The sequence below is a fragment of the Hydra vulgaris genome, chromosome 12 (genome assembly GCF_038396675.1).
Source record: "Hydra vulgaris chromosome 12, alternate assembly HydraT2T_AEP".
NCBI classification, from domain to species: domain Eukaryota; kingdom Metazoa; phylum Cnidaria; class Hydrozoa; order Anthoathecata; family Hydridae; genus Hydra; species Hydra vulgaris.
This window is the reverse complement of record NC_088931.1, coordinates 64436308-64461776: the sequence shown is the minus strand read 5'-3', so window position 1 is coordinate 64461776 and position 25469 is coordinate 64436308. Positions and strand designations below refer to the sequence as shown.

At 29.3% G+C, this 25469-nt stretch overlaps 1 protein-coding gene across 2 annotated transcripts in view; it reads right to left on the bottom strand.

Annotated features, from left to right (window-relative positions):
- Positions 1–25469, bottom strand: part of LOC124817494 (ADP-ribosyl cyclase/cyclic ADP-ribose hydrolase-like) — a 62221-nt gene that overhangs the window by 11672 nt on the left and 25080 nt on the right. For both annotated transcript variants that reach the window (XM_065812069.1, XM_065812068.1), the window contains exons 2-6: positions 18242–18330; positions 17995–18121; positions 17823–17905; positions 7254–7349; positions 148–237 (exon numbers count right to left, since the gene is read on the bottom strand). In XM_065812069.1, the coding sequence (XP_065668141.1) occupies positions 148–237; positions 7254–7349; positions 17823–17905; positions 17995–18121; positions 18242–18330 (485 nt within the window). The remainder of the gene's footprint in view (positions 1–147; positions 238–7253; positions 7350–17822; positions 17906–17994; positions 18122–18241; positions 18331–25469) is intronic.

Sequence of the window (25469 nt, the reverse complement as noted above, 5' to 3'; positions counted from 1 at the left end):
TTGTAAAAATGAAAAGATTGCATTAACATAAAAAAAATACAGGGTGACACTCCATCAAACATGGTCCACGGTGCGCAATTCTTCTTTTGATTCTGTGTTCTCTTTATAAGAAATAGCTATTTTTATGTAAAACTTTTAATTACTTACACAGGCTGATCAATGCATTTTACTTTATTGATTCCAACCTTATAAGCGTCTTGAACTAAGTTTATCAACGAGCCTTGGCCACATTTTTCTCTAAAAAATAAACGAATTATACATAATAAACCCCTTAATTAATAAAAAATAATAATTTTAATGATCTCAATTGCATTAAGAAAACCAGCTTTGAAAACAACCTTTTCTGCTGATATTATAGCTTTTAAGAGCCGTTTTTTCTAAGAATCAGGCAAATTCCTGAAACTGTGGAAGTGACCTCCTCCAAATTGCTTGAATTTTTTATATATTGATCAGAATATAGAAAAAACCTGTTGGGGAAAAAAAAAATTTTCAAAAATGTTTCGTTCACTCGGAATCTGGGCTTAAATTTTTGAGATTTTTTTAAAAATTTTTAGAAATTTAGTTTTTGCCACCTTTGAACCCATTTTTTTGGCAAGGCAAAAAGTTGCACATAGCTTTTGTAGTTAATATCAGACGTAACCCAAAAGCTCTCTCCAAAAAATATAAAAAAGTTACGTGACACTGTGCGGTTGGCTAATTATCATAGTTCAAAAGTACAAAATCAATCAGTTTTGTCAACTTTTAATCGGAGTTAATTCTAGCGGCGAAGTGTTGCACACAATTTTTCTTTTAGGATTTGAAATTATCAAAGGTATTGAGTCTAAAAATGCAAAGAAAGTTATGTGATACCTAAGGCCTATTAATATATTAAGGCTTGAAATTGGAAAAAAATGTTTTAGTATACTTACAAAATGAACCATTACGGCAGAGGCGCTTAGTTTTGTAAAAATGTAAACATATCCAACTGTCAATACAAAAAGGTCCTAACATAATAATAAAAAAAATTCGTGTGATTTTGTCACACGCATGATATAACATGAATTAAAAACTGAACAAAAATCTAACATCAAGATAACTATATTGCTAATTAAATAAAACATAAATCAAACATTTAAATGTTTTTCCATTTAAAAATTAGTTTTTCATTTATTAATAGAGTCATTTACACACATTATCCACCACATCACACATAATTTCTACTCTGCTGCAGTAAGTTTCTCTAAGAATAATGATATGACTGTATTATAGTCTTCTTCGGATAATGAATAATCGCCACAACCACTGATTAGAAAAGGAGCATTTACTAAACAGATAATTTTATCAGTTTGGTTATTTATCTCCTCGGTAGTAACTGGCTAGCGAAAAGTATTCTTCTCTTGCCCGTTAATCATACAATTAACTCTGATCCCAGTTATAGATACCTAAAAGTATTAGCGCAACATTTAAAATAATATAATAAAGAGTTTATGATTTGTTTAATTTTGCTTACATTCAATAAAACTTGTAAAGTCTTATATAATGTCATTCTAAAATTATTTTTACATTTTATTTATATTCCTTTTATTTTAGAGCACTGTTTTGTAAAACAAAATAAAAACTTGAAACTAATATATACTTTGAATAATATTACCTCCACAATATATCCAATATTCCATTGTTTTTCATATGCAACAGCAAACCAATCATTCACTTTCCATACAAGACAAATTTCTTTTGCAAGATTGGCGATGTCTTCCTCATATTTATTATCATCTTCATTGTCTCCTGCCAGATTAAAGTCATCATTTTCGCCATAAACTTCGTTGTTATCGTTAACCTGACTATTTTCATTATTTTCTGTTGTCGGTTCTACCAGCTTACCTTTTCTTTTCAGGTTACTAAATCTATAACAATATCAATTGTACATATTTTTAAACATATGTAAACAAACACACAAAATTATAACTTTCACCTAAATTTTAATTTCATATTTGTAAAAGAACTATTTAACAGTCAGAAACATAATCTAATTTGCAAAAGTTTTGATAGCAACAATGCCTACCTTGAAAATAAAGATCTTATCTGTTGGCTAGTTACATATTGATCAGGCGGAAGTTCTCTCCTCAGCTGCATGTAAACCTGCTCAGGGCTCATTTTATTACCTGATTCTTCTCCACGAATAAAGTATTTATACAACGGTTCTTTCTGCTGATTTGAAAATCTAAAAGAACTTCGAACTGGTAATGCCCAACCTTGCAATAGAAAAATGTTCATGCAATGTGGTTTGTCTTTTACGGAAGCACTGTTAGAGGATGAAGAAATTGGCATATTTAGTTGTGAAGTAATTTTCATCTTATGAACAAACGAGTTGCGAACTTTATCCAATGATGTTAATGATTTCGGAACTGTATGAAGACCGGATAGCATGTGTTCTTCTAACTCAGCATCGCTTTCAAATGATAAAGTACAATTCATTTCAGTGCAAAATCTTAATGAATATAATTGCCTGTCACTTCTTTTCTGTTTTTCCTTAAGTGACTTGTTACGCTTAATTGAATTATCTGTTTTGCTATATGGCAACAACAACTTAATCGAGGGTTGAATTTTAAGATTTCCATACTCTTGTTCAATTCCCTCACCGTTATTGAAATAACGCCACATCTTCATACTTTTCTCACCAAACTCAAATGAGTGATAGTTGCTAATGTTCTTAATCTTTGGTCCAGTAACTACAGTTTTATCATTGCTAATTTGAGCAACTGCTACTTTTGCATCTTTAGCGCCAAAACTATAATGCATAGCCTTGTGTATATCTTCAGCAGTCAAAAGATTATTACCAGAGTCAACGTAACTCCTTAAAATTGTCTTTACAACTGCACTCTCCTTGTTACATTGATATTTTCCACAACAGGGTTCATTATAATCATATCTCAGCAACTTTATATCTCTCTCTTTGCATACATTGTAGATTGCTTCAGCTGAAAGATTTCCCTGATAGCAGCCGGCATTATCAGATTTGGTAAACATTTTCTTGATATGCGGTTGATCAATTCTGAATTGGTCTAAAACTGCAGTGGCTAACGAAACAACATCACCTATTCCCTGATCACACCTATACATTGAAGTAAAGTAAACACGTTTGAATAACTTTCCTGCTATTTTTATGAAGAATATATCCACATGTAAACTCATTCCTTTCTTGCCAAAATACTCTCTTTGGCCCTCTCTGTATCGAACCGGAAGAATTTCTTGACAAAAATCTTTAAGCCAGAAAGCAGTTTCATCGTTTAATTGCTTAAAAGCTTCGATTTTTGCCTTTTACTGTTGAGAATCTCTCATCAGGTGTTTTATGTAGTTGAATACATCCTTTACAGCAATTTCCAAATCATAAATAGAATCAGCATCGTCAGAATTTTGAATTGTTAGTTCTTTGATCATCTCGATAGCTTTGCACAAATCATAGCAATCGGCACATACCACTTCTGATATCTCTGTGTTGGATTGAAGATTTTTTTCAGATGGATCTGATAAGGCATGTTTTGAGCTATGAGAAGAAATGTTTGAGTCATTGACACTACAATTGGTTTGATAACTTGTTTTCAAATACCTTTTTTCTTTTTCAAGGGCAGCTTCGAGAGATTTAGAACTAAATCTTTGTGCCAATTTTTGTAATGTTTGAAAACCATTCATGCCTGAAGCAGTAACATCATCTAATCCAGCTAAGCTTTTTCGACTTGAAGGTTTTATTGCATGCAATACTTTCCACAAACTTGAATCAGATAATGGTATATAACTGTTTTCACTACAACTTTTTCGATAGAACATGATAGCGTGGCTATATTTTGTCGTCAGTATTGCATGCACTATCTTTTGTTCTTCACCGCTGTCGTATTTTAATTTGGTTATTCCATAAGCAACATCATGCAAAATACCGCTTGTAAATATAAAGTCTAAGAAATGTTCACACTTTGTTTGATCAAGACTAGATCGGACGAATACTTTCTTCTCTGGAAATGCCAACCCTTTATGAGATGCATGCAATTTTCTTGCTGTTTCTATACGACGTTTGGTACACTCAAATGTGTTCATTATAAACTTTTTGGTATACTTGGTATGGTCTAATAATGAGAGGATAACTAACTTTCCCATGGAATCACTTTGCTTATATACTTTCTGAGCACGAATAATTTCAATTGGGAGAGGGCTATTTATTTCATCAACATTTTTACTGTTAAGAAAATCTATAAGTATTTCCTCTTGTCCAGGAGCAACAGCTTCCGCAAATTTTTTCTTTAATAAGTTTTCTAGGCGAATACTTGCGTTTTAACTTATCTTTAGTAGTATCTTCTAGATATTCGAACTTCCTTTTTAATCTAAATTTTATTGGACTTGCATTAAGAACCTCAGTTACACTCTCACGGCTTCTTAGAGATTCGTCCAAAATCTCCTGTGAAACATTAATTTCACCGGGATCAAATTCTTCATCTGGAGTAGCAGGTGTCGTATATGTTTGTTCTTGTTGTGTTTGTGTTTCTGTACATAAATTGGTGTTTTCGTTGACTCTAGATAAAGCAGTTTCTTGCTTTAAATGGGTAAAACACAGCATTGCACCAACTGAAAATACTTCATTGTATCGCTTTGACATTTTGATATGACGACATGTATTGGTGACGCCCTTAAAGCGGGTGATTTTTTTCCTTTTATATTTAGATGGTGAGGACGAAATCATGTTTTTGGAGGACTCCATGCAATACCAAACGTGTACCGGTGAAAAGCACATATTTGTTCATCCTTTTCAAGATTTCTTTTAAGTCTATTTGCATTAAGTCCATTTTCTTCCCAAATATTATTATCGTTTAATCGCATGACCTAAAAACAATTTTTTAAACAATTATTAAGTGTGTCATTTAAAGCATTGTTTATAATCTGACTCTTCACGAAAAATGTTTACAAGTTTGAAATACATTGTTGTTATTATTAAAATACAATATTGCAAGAGTGTGATTAATTTAGTGATTATTTATTAAAAGAGTGAGGAATTAATTAAAAGAGCTATTTTATTTTGTTTAAAGAACTTTGTCTCAAAATCTTATTGCAGAGAAGTTATAAAGTATGTAATTATAAAAATTATATTACAGTCTGCGTAAATTTAAAATACATAATTACCTTTAAGTTGATGAGGTGTTTCTTAACATCAACATCTCCCAGCTGATGAATGTAGAACATTTTGTTTATAATTTTATGTTTTTTGAATGATCCACAATTTCCTTTTGAAAAGCAACAACAGTTTTCATAAAAATATTTGTTTTGTTTCATACTCAACTAAAAATAAGTTCTATTTATGCAGCACCTATTTCTCAATAGCAATGATAAAATATCTACTCTATTTATGCAAATTTTAAAGATCGTTAAAGTAAAGTTAAGACATTTTTATGGTAAAGTAAACAACCGCCCACTAACTTGTTTCTCCACAATCGTGATATCAGCGATTCTTCTTCCATTCGATCACCACAAGTTATTTGGTTATGACGTAAATTTAAATAATTCACTTCTGATCATGTATTGTTTTTTATTATTATTTATTTCAATTGTTATGATTTCTAAATCATAGTCAGAAACGCTTAAATTTTTTCTTAACATTACGTGCAATGTTTTGTGTAATGCTAAATGCTAATTTTGGATGATAGAAATTTTATTGTGAGCGAAAACCTCATCTGTGTGTCCAAAAAAATATCTCTTCGTACTTAATCATTTTTAACAATTTGTACCTTTATTTTTAACTTAACATCTAAAGATCACACGAATTTTTTTTATTATTATGTTAGGACCTTTTTGTATTGACAGTTGGATATGTTTACATTTTTACAAAACTAAGCGCCTCTGCCGTAATGGTTCATTTTGTAAGTATACTAAAACATTTTTTTCCAATTTCAAGCCTTAATATATTAATAGGCCTTAGGTATCACATAACTTTCTTTGCATTTTTAGACTCAATACCTTTGATAATTTCAAATCCTAAAAGAAAAATTGTGTGCAACACTTCGCCGCTAGAATTAACTCCGATTAAAAGTTGACAAAACTGATTGATTTTGTACTTTTGAACTATGATAATTAGCCAACCGCACAGTGTCACGTAACTTTTTTATATTTTTTGGAGAGAGCTTTTGGGTTACGTCTGATATTAACTACAAAAGCTATGTGCAACTTTTTGCCTTGCCAAAAAAATGGGTTCAAAGGTGGCAAAAACTAAATTTCTAAAAATTTTTAAAAAAATCTCAAAAATTTAAGCCCAGATTCCGAGTGAACGAAACATTTTTGAAAATTTTTTTTTTCCCCAACAGGTTTTTTCTATATTCTGATCAATATATAAAAAATTCAAGCAATTTGGAGGAGGTCACTTCCATTGACTGCCTGATTCTTACAAAAAATGACTCTTAATGATTAAAATTCAGTTACTTGATTTTAACTGTTTTTAATTATTTTTTATTTATTCAAGTTATAGCTAGATAGGGTAAAGAAAAATTTAAGTTACAAAGTAAGTTTTTTGCTTCATATTTTAAGTTATTGAATGACTAACATTATTTTTATTAAACCTATATTTGTTAATAACTGTATAACCAGGGCTGAAAAGAGGAGGGGGGGGGGTTGAAGAAAAGAGGAGGGGGAGTAAAAAAAGGGGTTTTACCGACTACAGGCAAAAAAAATTTTGTTGCCTAAGGCCTAAAAAACAAAAGGTCTTAGTTGGCTGACATTTGCCGACTTCCAACTAAAAATCCAAATCTGCTAACTTCAGTGTCCGATTTTTCCGACTAATTTTTTTACTAAACTTTTTCTAGGAGGGTTAAAATCCCCCCCCCCCCCCCAACGCCCTAATACGCCTCTGCATATTACAATTATAACTAATTTACTTTTATATAAAAGTTATATGTTCAGAGTTTATATTGTTCAAGAAATTTAAAATATATTAAACCAATTATTTAAAATTACTAGTTAACTTTTAGCATAAATATTATTTTATATTACTAGTTGATTTTTATTTTAAACAAAAAATAGTCTGATTTGTTTTGAAAAAGAGATACAATTTTTTGGTTTTATAGAAAATGGCGGATTCTATTAACACATTGAAAACAGAGTAGTTTCATATTACAATACAAACGTTAAATATACAGCTATCTTATATGCTAAGTACACAAAAAATGACTCATACAAACTAATGCTTTATGACTTGATGACACCGCAGTGACTAATCAAACTGCCTATAAAATTATTCTTACTTTGGCTTTGTATCTAAATTGTTTACCACAATCACTACCAATTGAGTTACTTGTTTCATTTGTCCCATAGTTGGCAACTCTACCATTCCAAAATAACTAAAAATAGAAATATATGAATATTTAGTTTTCACACAAAGTGCTACACACTAAAAAATAAATGAAGAAATTTTTAGTTAAGGTAGGATATGTGATTCCCCTGAGTAAGGTATAATTTTCTACCTTATAAGGTAGAAAATTATACCTTTAAGTTAGAAAATTGAATGAAAAATAATTGTTTATAATATAATTTTTTACCCTAAAGGGTAGAAAATTATACCTTACTAAGGGTATATCACATATCCTACCCTAAGGTAGAAATTTCTACCTTTTTTTTTAGAGTGTAGAGTAAAGTAAACTAGGGGCTTGTCTATGGTGCACTGTTTCAAGTAATGATGCCATAAATAGTAATATTGCTGAATATCAAATATTCCGCATAGCCTAGCTGAAGCATATGAGTTAAATCATTGAAGTTTAAGCTACTTACATAATAAGCGTATTATAAAACAGGGTTAGTTTAAAACAGGGTTACTTTAAAATCAAAAAGATTAAAATAGGAATAAATGAATGAAATAAAAATTGAGTGAAGAAAAGAAAAAGAAAGAAATAAAAAAGCAAAAAACATAATAATAATTAAAAACCAATTCAAATAAATTAACAAAAGAAAAAAAACGAAAAAAAGAAACGAGAAAAGATAAAAAACCAAAGTTAAAAGAAAAAAATTTGAAAATGGAAAGTAATTAAAAAGAATTAAAGCAAAATATAAATTTTGTTCAGTTTTTTAAGAAAAGTAAGTTTGAGGGACGATGTGCGTTTGCTGGGTATTTTAATATGGTTCCCTTTTATATTTGAATATTTTTATATTTAAATATTTGTTTGAGCGTGTGAAACGTTTTTAATTGTGAGTGTTATTGAAAATTTTTTGTTGTTTATTTATTTTTATTTCTTAATGAAATACTTATATGAATTTTATTATTTTTATTATGATTATTGATTTTAAAATTATTATATTTGTTAAATCAAGTTACATGGTTTTTTGTTACGTTTTGTCAGTACATGACTGTTTGTAACTTTCTTGTTAGTGTATAATACTCGATTGTTATTTAGAAATTGATATTGGTTTATTAATATATAATTTTCTTATAACTCTTATAATTGTTAATTTATCATCATTATTATTATCATTATTACTTGTATTATTAGTACTATTTTATGGTATTTACTTAGGATTAGTTTTTAACTATTTCTAAATGACCTCGATGATCTTTTATCAAAATATATTCATAGATTGATAGGTTGAAACAGGGTTACTATAAAACAGGGTTACTTTAAACATTTTAAAGATATATATACATTTAGGGTGTCCTAAAAAAAAGAAGAGACTATACCCTCAAATGTTTGGGATTTGGACTGTAGAAAAAGAAAATACCCATATGTTACGGTTCATCTAGTCGACAATTGCAAGATGTATATTTTGAAAGTTTAAATATAACAATTTTTTCCGTATTTTTATTACTTTCGCTTTTGTAATAATTGTTATGAAAAAAAGATTGTTGTTAAAATCATACAGAATAATATATTAGATAAGCTAAAGAATGTTTATAAATTTCTCTTTTTGATTTGCTTGTTAAATAATTTTAACTAGTGCAGAAGTGTTCTCAATATCAATTTTTATTTGTTTTTAACACCAAATGTTCAAAAACTAAAATAAAGCAAGGTGCAAAGAGAAAATACAACTGCTCTATTAGTCCTAGAAAAACTGTTTACCTTTTTAATTACCGTATAAACAAGTTACCAAGAAACCAATTGCCTTCTGTTGAAAGTGTGTTGAGATATTACCTATTTTTAAACTCTGAAAAAAGCTACAGATTCAGGCTGTTAAAGTTTCACATTGCGTGTCCAAAAAAACGTCTTGGATTTGAACTTGTGTTTTTTGAAGGAGTTTGTGTTAATCATTTTGGGATCAATTGTGTTGTTACCGAAGTTATATCTGTATGGATCTGTAGGTTTTGGAGATAATATTCGAAAGGAGCTCAAGTATGGTAATTAGTTACCTTTAAAATAACGAATATTTTTTTAGTTCGTAATCGTTTTTAGTTAACTTAAATTTAATTGCTATCGATAAAATAACTTTTTTTTATTATTTACTTGGGGACAAAATAAAGAAGTTCATTAAAAAATACACTAAAATGCTAAAAATGAAAACATTTGAGTTTAAAGATAAAACAAAACATAACATTCTAGTAGAAGAATTTAAGTTTGCCTTAGGTAATCTTTTTAATATTTCAAAAATCTTTTTAAAATTATTAGAATTCTAAAAAGCGAAGTTGAACAATGGATTTACGTTGGAGTAAAATCTTGGGATAATATTTCTAACGACTGCCCAGAAAGAAACATCAAGCTTATACAAGACTTTGTGAAGATATCTTCAAATGATGATAGGCAAAATATAATGCTTGTTAAAAAAGATCATAGAAAAAAATTACGAGCCAAAATGCCAAAAGATCAACTCACAAAAGCATATACAGTATATGCTTTTGTGAGTTGATCTTTTGGCATTTTGGCTTGTAATTTTTTTAAAATGAATTAAAATGTTAAAAACCTCTTTTTGTTATAAAGTATATTATACTTTATAACTGTTTTCCTATGCGTTTAATTTAACAAAAAGAGGTTTTTAACATTTTAATTCATTTTTTCTTACTGTAAAGGTTGTTTATTTCATTATTTAATTCTGTGAAATAAGTTTGTAAGTTTGGGTTTTTTATATTTATTGAAGGAACGTTTTCTCAGTAATATGCGCGTAAAACAGTAAAAAATTATAAATCTCTCTGAATTTATAATTACACACCTAGCAAAGTTGCTAACTTTGGATCAAATTTCTTTATATATTCTATCTTTATAGACCAAATCAGATAGTTTAGAGGGTATAGTCTCTTGATTTTCAAATTTTCATCATTTTATAAGACACCCTAATGAAGATTAGCAAAGACTCAGAAGTTTCAAGTTTTTTCAGAAGTTTCAGAAGTTGAAAGTTTCACATAAGGAGTATCACTAAAATTTATGTAACTTTTAAAATATTAATAATATTTGTTATAAATAAATTTGTTCTGTAAAAATAATAAAAATGCTAATGAAATAGCAAAGCAATCTGACATACAATAATAACAGTTTGAAACTTTAGAATTCATTTATAAGTCTTATTTTTATTAGTTTTTTTTTAACTATATTATATTTATATTAAGTCTGATGATCAAAAACAAGACAAAAATGTTTTCTATAAAATGAATTTTCACTTTGCTCAGAACACACAACACACTTTTTTACTTTTCAGCTAAAAGTTCACTATCAGCTTTGGTTTGCAATTCAAAAGCTTCAAAAGCTTTTAAAACAAGGCTTTTGCTTTTGCTCCTGATTTCTAACTGAATGGAACTCTTTGCATTCCTTATTTAGGTTGTTAAGGAAACATTCTCCCTCCTTTTTACTCAACAACCCAATTGTTTTATGTTGCTTAAAACAACTTTTTTGAGTAGCAACCATGAAAGTATTTGTAGAAAAGTGAAAGAAATCTAAATTTGAGGCAATTAGATAGTGATTAAAGCTTGGTAAAAAGAGCAGGTTCAATAAAGTTTACATTCTGCGTTTGGTTAAAAAGAGAAAAAACTTTTTTAGAAGAACCAGGCCAGATTTGACAACAGAATTACTTACAGGAACAAATAAGAGATTTGAAGAGGTGGAAAATAGAGTCAAATATAAGAAAATGGCAAGCATGATAAAGAGAGGCAACCTTAGCAGATGTTAACTTTCTAATGGATTGTGTACATGCTTTCCATGAGAACTTTACCGTGAATGATATTCCAAGAAAAAAGCAAAGTAGAAAACTTAGTTAAAGTAACTCAGTAAGAGTAAGAGCCTTTTACATAGGAATTTGTTTAGTACTAGCATATCCATCAAAAGTATTACAACAATTTTTGGAAGTAAATAAATGAGTTTTTTCTGGAATTAAAATTTACAAGCCAGTGCAGACTGTTATAGAGGAGAAATCAGATTTAAGATTGGCTGGCTGTTCTAAGTTATTCAGAAGTTTTTAGTTCCAGGTTTAACTGACAAAGTGGTTTTGTCGAGAGGTGGAAAGAGTAACACAATTTTGTACTTAAGTAAAAGTGCTGCTACTTGAGTGAAATTTTACCAAATAACAAGTAAACTTTACCGGTCGAAAATTGTAGCGTATATGATTTAAAATGCAGCGAAATACAATACTTAAAAAAATATATCTAAGCAAAAGAAAAAAGTTCACATTATGTGTACTTTTACTTAAATTTGTAAAAAAAATAATTTATTAGTAAAAATTTACAAAAAACTATTATAAGTTTTTTTTACCCACATTGTTTATATGTTTTTGTTATATAATATTTGTAATCAAAGAAAAAAATAACAACAACAAAAAAGTTTTTACGTTGAACGTAAAAGCTCTAAATAGTAATAAAATTGAAAGAAGATTGCGAAATGGTAATATATATATGTGTGTGTATATATATATATATATATATATATATATATATATATATATATATATATATATATATATATATATATATATATATATATATATATATATATATATATATATATATATATATATATATATATATATATATATATATATACATATATATATATACACACACACACTCACACACATACATACATATGTTTTATACACACATATATATGTATATATATTGTGTATATATTAGACATTAAAGTGAGACTTAAAATAGTTAAAATAAACTTAAATAAAGCAAATTTGATGTCTTTATCATGAAAAAAAAGAAAAGAAATCTCATGTAAACAACTGTTTCTTTCAAGATTGTTTTCATAATATATCTGTGCATTTACTTTCTTTCATGCGATTCTGCGCATAAGGAACCATGACGTACTATTAACTATGCGTGCGCACGAAATTATTGGAACTATGAAGAGGTCTATTAGAATGACGCGAGTAAATTAATTTGTTACTTTCCACCTCTGGTTTTGTTATTGTTAAAAACATCACAAAAAGTAATTTGTAATTCTTGTTATACTTTAATGTAATTTTTCAAATAATTAAAGAACATTTCAACTTCAAAAGTTGATTAAAGATGCACATGATTTTTAACATTCTTAATTCTTAGAATTTTTGACATTCTTAAGAGTCAAAATGTCACAAATTCTAAGATCTATAGGGGAGAGGGGGGCAGTTTAGGACAGGGGTAGTTTAGGACAACGCGAATAATCCAAAAAATACTAACTCTTCAACAAAGTTAAATATATTCGTCGACTGAAAGTACTTTCACACGTAAGTGTCATAGGATTTCTTTCACAAAGGCATTCAGGTAGCTTTTCTACAAACGTTTTGTGGTTTTTGATATTTTTTCTAATTTTTTTAATTCTTAAGTGTAAGGATTTACAAAGAAACTTTCTCCACCAAAGGAATTATTTTTTGCATTTTATGTGAAAGGTATATGTTCTGCGACGTAAATAAAAAAATTCAACGATAAAACACAAATTCTTCACAAAAAAATTGTGGAATGTTTCCTGAGATCAGGGTTGAGGCAGCATTGGACGATTTTCACGGGGCACATTAGGACGTGTTGCGCGGATCATAACAAACTTATCTTCAAATAAAATTATACTTAGTTTAAAAATGGTGCGCAATTATAAAAAAAAATGTGAAAGATTTATAAACGAGGAAAATTTAAAAACTGCAGTTAAACATGTTTTTGATAAAACAATGAAGTTAAGAGAAGCTGCAGGTGTATTTGGGTTCTCTAAAAGTACGTTAGCTTACAGAATAAAAATGCTCAGAAATAATAGAAAATCGAAAAGTGATAACTTTTCAACCAAATATTCTGTGAATCAAGTATTTACTAATGCAGAAGAAGCATTGTTAGAAAATTATATGTTGAAATCATCAAAAATAAATTATGGTTTAACTTATTACCAAGCTAGAATTTTAGCATATGAATATAGTAATGCTTTGAAAAAATGTCCTGAACTATGGAGCCAAAATAAAATTGCTGGCATTGAATGGATGAAAGGATTTATGATAAGACACAAAAAGCTTTCTCTGCGCAAACCAGAAAATACAAGTCTAACAAGAGCAACAAGTTTTAACCTACAAAATGTGAATGAATTTCAACTCAACTTAGAAAGAGTACTCTGTAAGTCAAAATATTCTCCAGAACACATATTTAACATAGACGAAACAAGTGTCATGACTGTTGTGCAGGCACCAAATGTCATAGCTCTGCGTGGTCAAAAGCAAGTTGGTCAAAACGTCTCAGCTGAAAGAGGGCAGCTTGTAACTATGTGTGCTATTATTAATGCAGTCGGAAACACTATACCACCAGTTTTTATTTATCCTAGAGCAAGATTTCAAGAGCGTATGCTAACAGGAGGACCTAATGGTTGTGTTGGATTTGCTAACAACCCTAGTAGTGGATGGATGACAGGAGAACTTTTTATACGAGTGCTCAAACATTTAAAGCTCCATTCAAAGTGCAATAAAGAAAACAAGATTTTACAAGATTACTAGATAACCACGAAAGCCATTGTACTATTAATGCAATCAATTTTTGCAGAGAAAATGGAATTGTTTTACTTACATTCCCACCACATTGTACACATAGACTTCAACCTCTTGATGTTTCAGTATTGGGTCCTTTTAAACAAAAACTTTCTGTATCTCAAAATGACTGGTTGTTAAATCACCCAGGAAGAACTATAACAATTCACGATTTAGCCAGTATAGTAACCCCTGCATATAATAGCTCATTTACACCAAATAATATTACTGCAGGGTTCAAAAAATGTGGTATTTTTCCTTTTTCAAGAAATGCATTCACAAATGAAGATTTTGACTGTTCAGAGGTAACAAGCCAAAGCCTTAATTACATCTCTTATCAATCTAGTATTAATGACAATAATAAAAAAAGCTACATAGATTTTAAAATCTCAAATGTTAGTAATCATTCTATAGTAAAAACTTTTGAAGCTACTGTGCCAAATAATGAGTCACTTAATGCATATAAAAACTCAACTGATGAGCCGTCACAGCCATCTGCACCAGTTTTATCTCCTGAAATGATTAGACAATACCCAAAAGCATATCCAAGAAAGAAAACATCAAGAGGCAGAAAAAAAGGGAGATCAAGAATTTTAACAGACACACCAGAAAGACCACCAAAAACAGAATCTATAACTTACACAAAACAGAAAATATTTAACAAGCATATCAACCCCCCAAAAAAAAAAATTAATGCAATAGTCTCTGGCTCTACCTGTATGCACAATAAAAGTAATTCTTGTTTGCAAAATAAAATAAGTTTAGATTTTGAAGACAAGCCTGTTGTATACACAGAAAAATTGAAAACAGAAGCATTAAATCATGGAGATTTTTGTTTAGTCCAATGTGCTTCAACAGTTAACAATGCAACGTTAGCTTTTGTTTGCAGAATTGAAGAAATAAATGGAAACATTTTGGTTGTTAATTTATTGGATAAAAAAGTAGGATTTAATATATTTTACTTTCCTGATATACAAAATAAGTGGTCGGTGCCAATTGCAGAAGTCTTAGCTAAACTTCCTATGCCAAACAATGCAGGAAGCATTTCAAGAGGTTCTGGAATAATATTTAAATTTGATTTTTCTACATTTAAACTTGGTTGAATGTTATGAATTCTCTCAATTCGAACAAAAAGAAAAATTTTATGTTTATCTACATCCATTTTATATTCAAACTTTTTGTTTTTTTTATTATCTTTTTATTAATAAGAGTGATATGTGATTGAATAGCATTTTCATTTTAGTTTATTTGAATATACAAAAAAACTCATTAATGGTTTGAGATCTTTATAAGAATAATTATGTTACTCCTAATAGTTCTGTTGATTCTGTTATTGTTAATAATTACTGCTAAACGAAAAAATTAGGTTTTAAGAAACATTTCTTGTCTTTTTATTATATTTCCTAAACTTCCCCAACATTGTCCTAAACTACCCCCTCTTGTGGGGTAGTTTTGGACTATTGGTAGCTTCGATTTTAAGAAAAAAAAACAACCATAATTTATTTGAACTAGCTCGACTTTGCTTTTTTTTGAAGAACGAATACCTAAATTATCTTTTTCAGCAAAAAATTTAATTTTTTGTCAAACAGTACGAAATCTGTAATATCTTTTTAAAAAAGTGTCCTAATGTGCCCCCCTCTCCCCTAATCAATAAATAAAATAAAATTTTAAGCAATATAAGTATAAATTTTTTTTTTGCTGTTTTAATGCTTAAAATTCAAACAGTTTTATATAAACGCTTTTCATAATTGCAGCTAGAAAAAAAAATCCAAGCAATCATAATTTAAAGTGTTTCATATGCAAGTTGGTCATGTTGCGCCACTCATTGCAAGTAAATCATGTCGCTCACTCATTGCATGAAGATTGTGTTGCGTCAGTATTTATTGATTGTTACATCAAATTTTGTGTATATCTTATATATATTAAAGTGGCAAAAATTACAGATTTTTGACCAAAATTTGATACAAAAATATAATAATTTGTTTTGATGTAGAATTTCATCCTCTTTTTTTATCAAACTAAAAGTGTTTAAAAAAACATTTACTGTCTCAAAAAAATATATAAGAAAAGTAATGCAACTTATTGGACAATCACCATTTTAAAACAGTTTAGGTTTTGCAAACATCTCATTAACAATACTAAATGTTTATTGTGTTCCTCATCTGAGTGAATCCAGCACACCTAAACTAATCATCATTGAATTCTGAGTAAATCCAGCACACTTAAACTCTTCGTATTGAATTTTGTGTGAAACTAGCACACCTAAACTTAAAATCTTTTCTGAGAAAGATTTAAAAAAAAAAACATGTGAACATCTTTATTGGTTAAAGTTATGAAGTTAGTTTTGGTTAGCTCTTTAACAGCCAATTCAATAGAGTTTAACACTTTAAAAAAATATTTTAAAACTTTAAAATTAACTTCCACATTAAAACTATTTTTTCCAATGTTTAAAATTGTTTTTTGATTGCGTGGTTTAAATTTTACTAATCTCTCAATCATGGGAACCAATAAATTCTATTACTAACCTTTCAATTATGGAAACCAACCAGTTCCATTACTAATCTCTCAATCATGGGAACCAATAAATTCCATTACTAACCTTTCAATTATGGAAACCAACCAGTTCCATTACTAACCTCTCAATCATGGGAACCAATCAATTTCATTACAAATCTCTCAATTAGTTTCATTAAGTTTTGATGTTTATTTTAATTTTTTATTTTCATACTTAAAAACATGCTTTTGCAATATAGAGTTTTTTTTTTTTTTTTTTGTTATTCACCTCCTCAAGGCCGAGAAGGCCACTACAGTTGAGGAGGCTACTTAATAGTGGTTTATAACCCTCTTCCGACTCTATAACTCCGAAACACGAACCTTGACGAACAAGGCCGCTGCGCAGAGAAACAAGTTGAGCGCGGTACTACCAGGGACGTGGTGGGGATCGAACTCGGAACCTCTCGCTTATGAAGCGAGCGCTTTACCACTACACCACTACCGCATAGTTACAAACGGTTGTCAAAAAAACTAGTTACAAACGGTTGTCAAAAAAACTTATTCAGTCTATATGAAGTATTCTATACAAACTTGATATTTCCTCAAAATGTTTTCTTACTGCATTCATGAGCAGTTTTCTTTATAATATCATTAAAAATATTGCTACAACTTGATACTTTAGTCATTACAATCTGATTCTGCATCATTACATTCATCAGAGTTGTTCACTTCATGGCTTTCATCTTCTTTACCTGGTTTCTCATCTGAACATGTTTAGTTTAAAAACCGGGTTTGTTATGTAGTTTTATTATTATAAATTAGTAATAGTATATTATTAAATAAATAATTCATAATAAATTAGTTCCACACCAGTTTTTAATAGCGGTATTGAAAGCCCCAAAAACTATATGCTTTTCAATTTAAATATAGTTAGATTTATGGTGCTTTTGGTAATGCTTTATAATCGCATTTTAAAACTGTCATTTTAACTGTCAAACTTTTTCATTTGATTGTGCTATAATATCATAATTTATAAAACTTATATCTCTTATTTATAGAAACAGTATAATATGTGAAAATAAATGTGCATATAATTTCTGGAATGAACAACAGACAAAAATTTTTAATAAAGAAAAGAAGCCCTCTATAAATAAATATTCAAGAACAAGTCTAAATTCTTTTTCAGAAGATACATTTAGCATAAATGCAAAAAAATAATTGCAATTCATTCAGTTAATTAATGATATGTTATTCATTTTTCAACTTAAAATCGTAAAAAAAGTAAAAAATGTTTTTAACTAAAAAAAATCGTAAAAGGAATTGGCCAAATAATAATCAAACATCAGAGTTTCAGAGGACGCAAAAAATGTAAAAATAAAAAAAAAAATTTAAAAATACATATTTTGTGACAAATTTTAGGGTATACTATTTTAAACCTTTTACTGTAATAGGCAGTTAGACCAGAATCAGTTGTTCCATTTACCATCACATACGCTGTTCCATTAGCATTTTCGGCAAACTAAATCATCAGAGAAAAGATTCATAATTAAAACAACTTAGTTCAGAAAAGAAAAACAAAGCAAGATTTTACTAAAATTTTAAACGTACTGTTTTTGAAGCTTTTAACCAATAGGAGTAAAAAGCATAATTTGTGCAACTTTTATTACAACTGTTAAAGTTTATCCCCCCTTGACAACTTTTGCAACCACACCACTGAAGATTATTAACAATGTAACTAGATGTTAAAAAAAAATTATAGCTGCATCATGCTACGTACTTTGTTTTTAAAATTACCATTTCGTGACTACAATTATGTCAGTTTTTTTATTACAAAAAGTAAAAATGTTTATAATACCCCGCAAACGTATCTTCAAGTGTAAAGAAATAATTTTGAACAGCAGTATAATCGTGTACAACTTGTCGAGTGCCTGACCAAAATAATGCCTAACAGTAAAAAACATTACTTATCAAGCACTTAAAACATTTGAAATACAGAAATAAACAACAACCCAAAAAAGGTGACTATACAAAAATAAACAGTTAAAATATTTGAGATAACTTTCAATAGTTTTATATAATTTTTAACTATAAAGTGTTCTTTTAAATCAAAATTTTAAAAAATCTTGATTTAAAAGAAATATTTTTTTAAATTAAATCTAAAACTTGGTTGTTTACAATTTATCATAGAAATACTATTTTGACATGAAATTAATTTAGAATTAAAAAGTTATATATGCTATATGTAAATGAAAACCTATTTAATTCTTTTAAAATAAACTTTTCTCAAATTAAAAAAAAAAATTTTGAGTTCAAAAATGTCACTTTTTTAAAATTTTATAAAGGAAGGTGCCAAAAAGATGTTATATGTATATAACATCTTTTTAACACCTTTTTGGCACATGATTTATATCATACATAATATACATGATACATCATCTTTTTTAATGCTGATATATATAAAGGTGATTATCAGAGGCGATTCTACAAACAATATAAGGGGGGGAGGGGGGATGAATCCTTAATAAGTACCGACTGGCTTCTAAAAAAAAAAAAGGTCCTCAAAACTAAAATTTACCCGACTAAGTTGTGTCAAATACCCGACTAGCCGACTAACTTCGTAAAAAACCGACTATAACTTGAAAATCATCTTCTTTGGGTGAGGAGGGGGTGTACCACCCCCTATCTCCTCCTTCCCTAAAATCGCCTCAGGTGATTATAGAAATACATACCCTATATTATTTTCTTTTATTTACAATTCTTTACAATTTTAATTTTAATGGCATTTCTTATGATAACTTTGAAACTTGCAATTATTGTTTGAACGTAAGTACGACCATGTGAAAATAAAAACATTTTATTCCAAACTTCATTGGACAAAAGTGCATAAAGAAATAGCACATGCTAGTGGAGAATTTCATTTATTACTTCCTTCATTCCGAAATACTGTTCTGATTTGCATTCAACGTAAAGAATTATCGAAAATAAATAATGTTGATAGTTTTTTTATTTTTTTCTTTAAAATATATCTTAATTACATATTTTATTATATAAATTTTTTAAACTTTGCGTCAACTAGAGTATTCTAGGAAATTAATTAAAAACAGTCGTAAACATATAGAAAAATACAATACTACTGATGATAAAATTTGAAAGCCACCGCTAAGAAAAACTTTTACCAATATGGATTGCCAAACTGTTAGGATGTCTGAATTTCTAATGGAATTAAAGAAGGAATAAAAGAAGTCTGAAGTTCTAATGGAATAAAAACCAAAATTCAAGAACAGTATCACGTAGTTGAGTCAACCCTAACCACTCGTTGTTGTTTACAGGAAGTCTGTCTTCGAGACTGTATACAAAAGAGGAAACCTTATATTTTAAAACAAAATCAGCTAAAGTGATAAAGGTTTCCATAAGTATTCTTAAATAAAACTGTTTGTTTTTGGAAAAAGATTTAAAAGGTCTAAAATATCACAACTATCGTACAATGTCAAATGCTTTTTGGTGGAATGCCATCAACATGGCCGTAGACAACTTACTTAATCGGGGGGGGGGGGGGCTTGAAAGAGTAGGGGCGCAAATAACATGTCTCTTAACAATAAAACTCTTCGGAACTCTGTAGTAATGCCTATACTGTATGTATTACACTAACTTTTTTAAATGTGATATCTTGTAGGTCTTTGAAGCAATTTATTACTTAAAAATATTTTTAATAATATGAAGCAAGCGCTCTAACCACTGCGGCCGTGGCGCAGTGGTTAGAGCGCTTGCTTTATAAGCAGGAGATCCAGGTTCGACACGAGCTCTGGACAAATTTTCGCGCCACGGTAAGGAAGGAGGCGTGAACTTCCCGGTTAAATGCACTTCCGCGGTGCTCTGTGACAAGATCGTAAGGACTTCTTGGGGCACCTAAAAAAAAAAATAATAAAAAAAAAAAAAAAATTAAAATTTGGCCTAAAAATTTACGAATTTACGAATGCGTACGAGATTCGGAAATTATTATATAGATAAGAAACAGAAACCAAATTTTGGCTACTTTTACAAACTTCAAGTTTTATATAGTATAAGAATATTATAAAACATTACAGCAGTTTCTAGATTTTTTTTCAAAATTGTCCAAATACAGTTTTTCTTTCACTTCGGCTACAAAAATCATTGGCTATATCTATTATGTTAAGTTCATTAGTTTTTTGTGTGTGTATATTTAAGAGCATGCACCAGTGATGATTCCTTTTCAACTTCATTTGCTTCTCTGTAATACACAAAAAATTATGTGTTATATTGGCATACAAATACGCATTTTAGTGCATATGTTAGTCAATTTGAGATACACTGACAGTCGTAATTATTAAATATATAACAGTAAGGTTTATAGGAAATCCATTCATATCTTACCTGACACAATTAAGGACTTTTTGTAGAGTGTCTATTAGTTCAGTTGTGGATTCGTGCATAACTTGTAATTGTGCATGCAGTCTTGAAGCATTTAAATCTGTAGCATAGAAAGCAAGAACTTCGTTATTTATTGAACTACTTTCATATAAAACATTTTTAAGTACTGATTCTATCTTTTGAAGCATTAAATATCCTTGTTGTTCAAATCTAGATTGAATACTACCAATTGCCATTTCTATAGCTTCGAAAAATATCTTTAAAAAAGTCAAAACTAGAATTTTCAGATAATACTGATGCAGATGCTCCTATTCTAAAACAACGAGGTACTTTGCGATGGCGGGGCAAAGCAGGTTTTTCTAGTTGAAGTAATTTTCTTTTAATTTCAATGCGGTTCCAAAATAGCCCAAATGAATTTTCAGACCAGATAGATTTCAATGTAATTAAAGTTCTCTCAACAACTTTCTGACCTTCACTAGCCGAAAGTGTAACCTTTTGCAAACTTTTTGATAAACTGTCTACCATGCATAAAATAGTCTAGCCCAATTCAATTCCAAACGAGAAAGGGAATTTTTCCGAGTGTACTGCAACTCCGCCTATTCGAGCAACGATCTCACTGTCTTTTGTCTCAGATTTAGCTTCTTCCCAAGCGACTTGTAGAGCTTCATATTTCGGATATGGAATAAAATTATTCCGCTCTTACCGTCCAGCGTGTAGGGTAGAGTATACAAATACCGGGTGTCCTAGGGAGAATATATTCTTTAATCTTTTTGAAAAAGCATTCACGTTTGGGAAATTTTTTATCAACTTTGTAATTTCATGAACAGTGTTCAGAGCATTTTTCATGATGCTGATAGCTTTAAGTGTATCTTGTACTGCTAAGTTCAAAGCGTGACCATAACAATGGGAATATAGTGCTTTGGGTTCGAGGTCACATATTCTCTTTGCAACTCCAGACTTGCAACCTGTCATGACGCCGGCACCATCATAACATTGACCGCGACAATCATTAATTAAAAGATTCATCCGCATAAGAACATCTTTGATAGTTGCAGTAATACTTTCAGCCGATGTGTTTTCCATACTATAAAGTCCGACAAACACTTCATGCACTTCCAAGTCATCTTCATCTACATATTGCAAGCAAATCACCATTTGCTCAGTGTTGGACTGATCTGTGGTTTCATCTACCATAATAGTAAATCATTTTCCAGAAATGTTGGACGTAATTTTTCTAAGTAGAGTGAGACCCATTATCTGCAGACTTTCATTTTGGATAGTTGCACTCGTAAATTTATCTTGCAACTTTCTCATCCATTTAGTTAAAGCGGGATTATTTTTGCTTCTGAAATTAAGTAACTGAGAAAAGTTCGAATTAAACTCTTTATAATCTTTGTCTGTATTGTAATCACCACGCAGAGCAATACCTTGTCTGGTGAGAAATATTGCTCTATTTACCATTTTTTCCTCTGCATGAGTTTTGCTAAGAAGTTCACCAATATCTTTAGTTGTTAAAGGAATAGTTATAACCTTCTCGATGGCTTCTCGATGAGAAAGAGTATTTTGGTGTTTCTGGAATTTTTGTAAACCCTTTTTTCAATTAGAAAATCCAGTTTTTGTGAAAACATCCTCGCTGCATTTTTAAGATGATAAATTATGCATCTCCATTAGCATACAATAGTAGCATAAAACTGTATCGTTACATTCGTTATAATGCAACCATGGAAACAGTTTGTACCATTGCTGACAAAATGATCGCTTCTGACTACCCAAAGCATTTAAAAAAAGTTGTCTATGGCCTTGCTACCTCATGTACGTTTTGGAAAAACAAAAAAAGCATCTAAGTAATAGTCCGCATCAACACAGGTTGATGCGGACTATCACTTAGATGCTTTTTTTATTAGATTGTAACATTGGAGGCAGAGTTAACATGATTGTTCGCTGAGTTAGTAATTAAAGAAGAAAAATTAAAGACAGAACTAGAAGATGATGCCAAAGTAACAGTGGATACAGAGCCAGCATAAGAAGAAGTATTAGCAGTAGTATCAGGGTTAGCAAGAGATGCAGTAGTAAAAGTATTTTTAAAACCATTAGAATTCGAAGTATTATCTAAAAAAAAAACGCTGTAGTAGCTGTAGTTTCAGGGCTAGAGGTAGTGGCAAACTTAGGTGAAATTGATGAGACAACAGTTTTTGCATAGAAAGAAGTAATAGTGCGGTTGGTATCTGCCCCTTGCAACATTTCCTTCAGTCGTTTACGACGCTTCCCTTCCGCACAAGATAATTTTCGTTTAAAAGACATACCACCGAAGTAAATCATATAATAAATTGTTACATAATGTTACTATAATTATCACAAACTTATTTAAATCTAATTTGCAAACTGTAATTATTAGATAATAAATATTATCTAATAATATTTTAATCTAATTATTAAATTCATGAAACTTAAAACTCTAATAAAAAAAAAGGAAAATGCAAATTTATTAAAAAAAAATCGCCTTACATGAGCAAAACAACTTTTTATTAGTTGTAGCAAGTTCAATACCACGTTAAAACAAGTTCTATACAACGAGTTCTTTTTTTCATTCAAAATGTAAAATGTAAAGTTATTTACATATTTGCGGCATTTTTATTTTTACTATTTATTCAATTGCGAAATAATTTTTTATAGTTGTTTTGCAATTAAAGAAATTAGTTATAGATATTTAAATAACGAAGGTTGTATAAATGTTTTCAAATTGCTTATAAAAATATTATCAGAGGCGCAACAAATCGAAAAGCGGGGGACTATATCCCCCCTCAAGCCCCCACTTGTCGACGGCCATGATCAAGATGCGATAAAGTTTTCAAGTATAAGGGCTACCAAACAAAATATTAATATTAGTTTTAATATTTTGATGTACACTTTTATACAGCACTATGTTTTTGTTTGATACGCTGTTTCCACGATTACAACTTTTTGTTGTTTTTAGTAAACTTTATAATTATTATAGTTATACTTTAGTAAAAAATCATTTTTTATCTTATTAGTTATAGCTAATACCATTAAAAATTACATTAACTAATGAATAATAGAAGTTAATTATAAATGTAGTTTTAAATTTGAATTATAAAAAAAGGAAACTATATCAACTTTAATGAAGGAAGCTTTCATGGTGTACAAATAAGACCTAGCAAAACAGGGTCTAGCATGACAGGGTTTGACAAACCATAAAAAATGGACAATTATTGGCAGCATTTATTTAAAATCTTTTTAAAAAATAGTATAACTCATAAGCAATTTAAAATATACTGTATTAAGGGTTGTCATTAAAAATAACTAAACAATATACGCGCAAGTAACTAGAAAAGCTTGAACAAGACTTATAAATTTTCTGACTTGTATAATTGGTAGTTTAAAAAAAAAGGTAGGGTCATGGCACCCCCTACCGCGACTTTAAGAAAACTTTTAACTTCAAAATTTCTTAACTCCATAGCCATAACAGATTTTTTTTTAGGGTTTTCGAATTAATATTTTATACTCAAATTTACAAATACATAAATTTAGTATGATTATAAAACAAAGAAGACATTGGTTATAAAATTATCCTCCTAAACTTTTTTCAGAATTTAAACTTTTTTTCTTTTTAAATTCTTTTTTTAAATGTTTTTTTTTTTTGTCTTTTATTTTCATTTTTTATTGTAAGAACTTGTTTTCTTTTAGATTTTTCTTGTTTTTCTTTTTCTTTTAATTAATTTTTTTTTCAGCAGCCTTATTTTTACGTTCAATTTTTTTGATATCTTCTTTATTTGCAGTACACAATATTGGGTATTAACATAAGATTTACAATTCTTATGAAGTTAATTTTTTTTGTTGCTATGGATACTTACTTTGCATAGCATAGCAACAACATATTTTTGGTAGTTGTTTGTAATTCAATTACTAACACCAACAGTAATTTAATTGCTTTTAATTTTAATTACTAACATTTGTAATAACTTAATTACTAACAAGAATTAGTACCCTACGCAGCATATATATTTTAACATTTAAACTTTTAAATACAAAATATTTGTTAGAAGAATTATTTAGATATGGTTTTATATTTCAAAACAAAATATTACTGAAGAAATTTATTCAGCCAAAAATTTCTGAATTTAAAGACGTTGATTTTAGGCATGCTGCTTAATTGTCAGTAAAAGACAATCAACCAACTGCAAGTAGACGTGGTTGAAAACCAGTTACATTTGATGATAGTTATACTAAAACTAAAAAAATGGTGTGCATCTGGTATATTTGAATCTCATTCATCCAATGAATTATTTTTTGCTGCTAGTAAAAAACTAAGAGATGAATCTATTGTTATTGCTGCCAAGGACGTTTTAAATATTTCAAATACAGATAAAGCAAGTAATTATTTAGCAGACAAAGCACTGGCTTAAATAATTGATGCCAGCCTGACAAAAGCTTCATATAAATTGATTAAAAGCGGAGCCTTGAAGAAAGAATATAACATCTACCCCGCTTACAATGAGGTCAGGGATGCAAAATTGATATGTTATTCTGAAAATATTACAGTTTGGTTTCAGTTCATTTAAAAGATTTAATGATTCATACTTTGCAAAGAATCTGTTCACTTCAGGAACTTGTGCTGAGGCACTCAATATTAAACGACAAAGCAATAAAAACAATGACACTCACGTGTAAGGCTG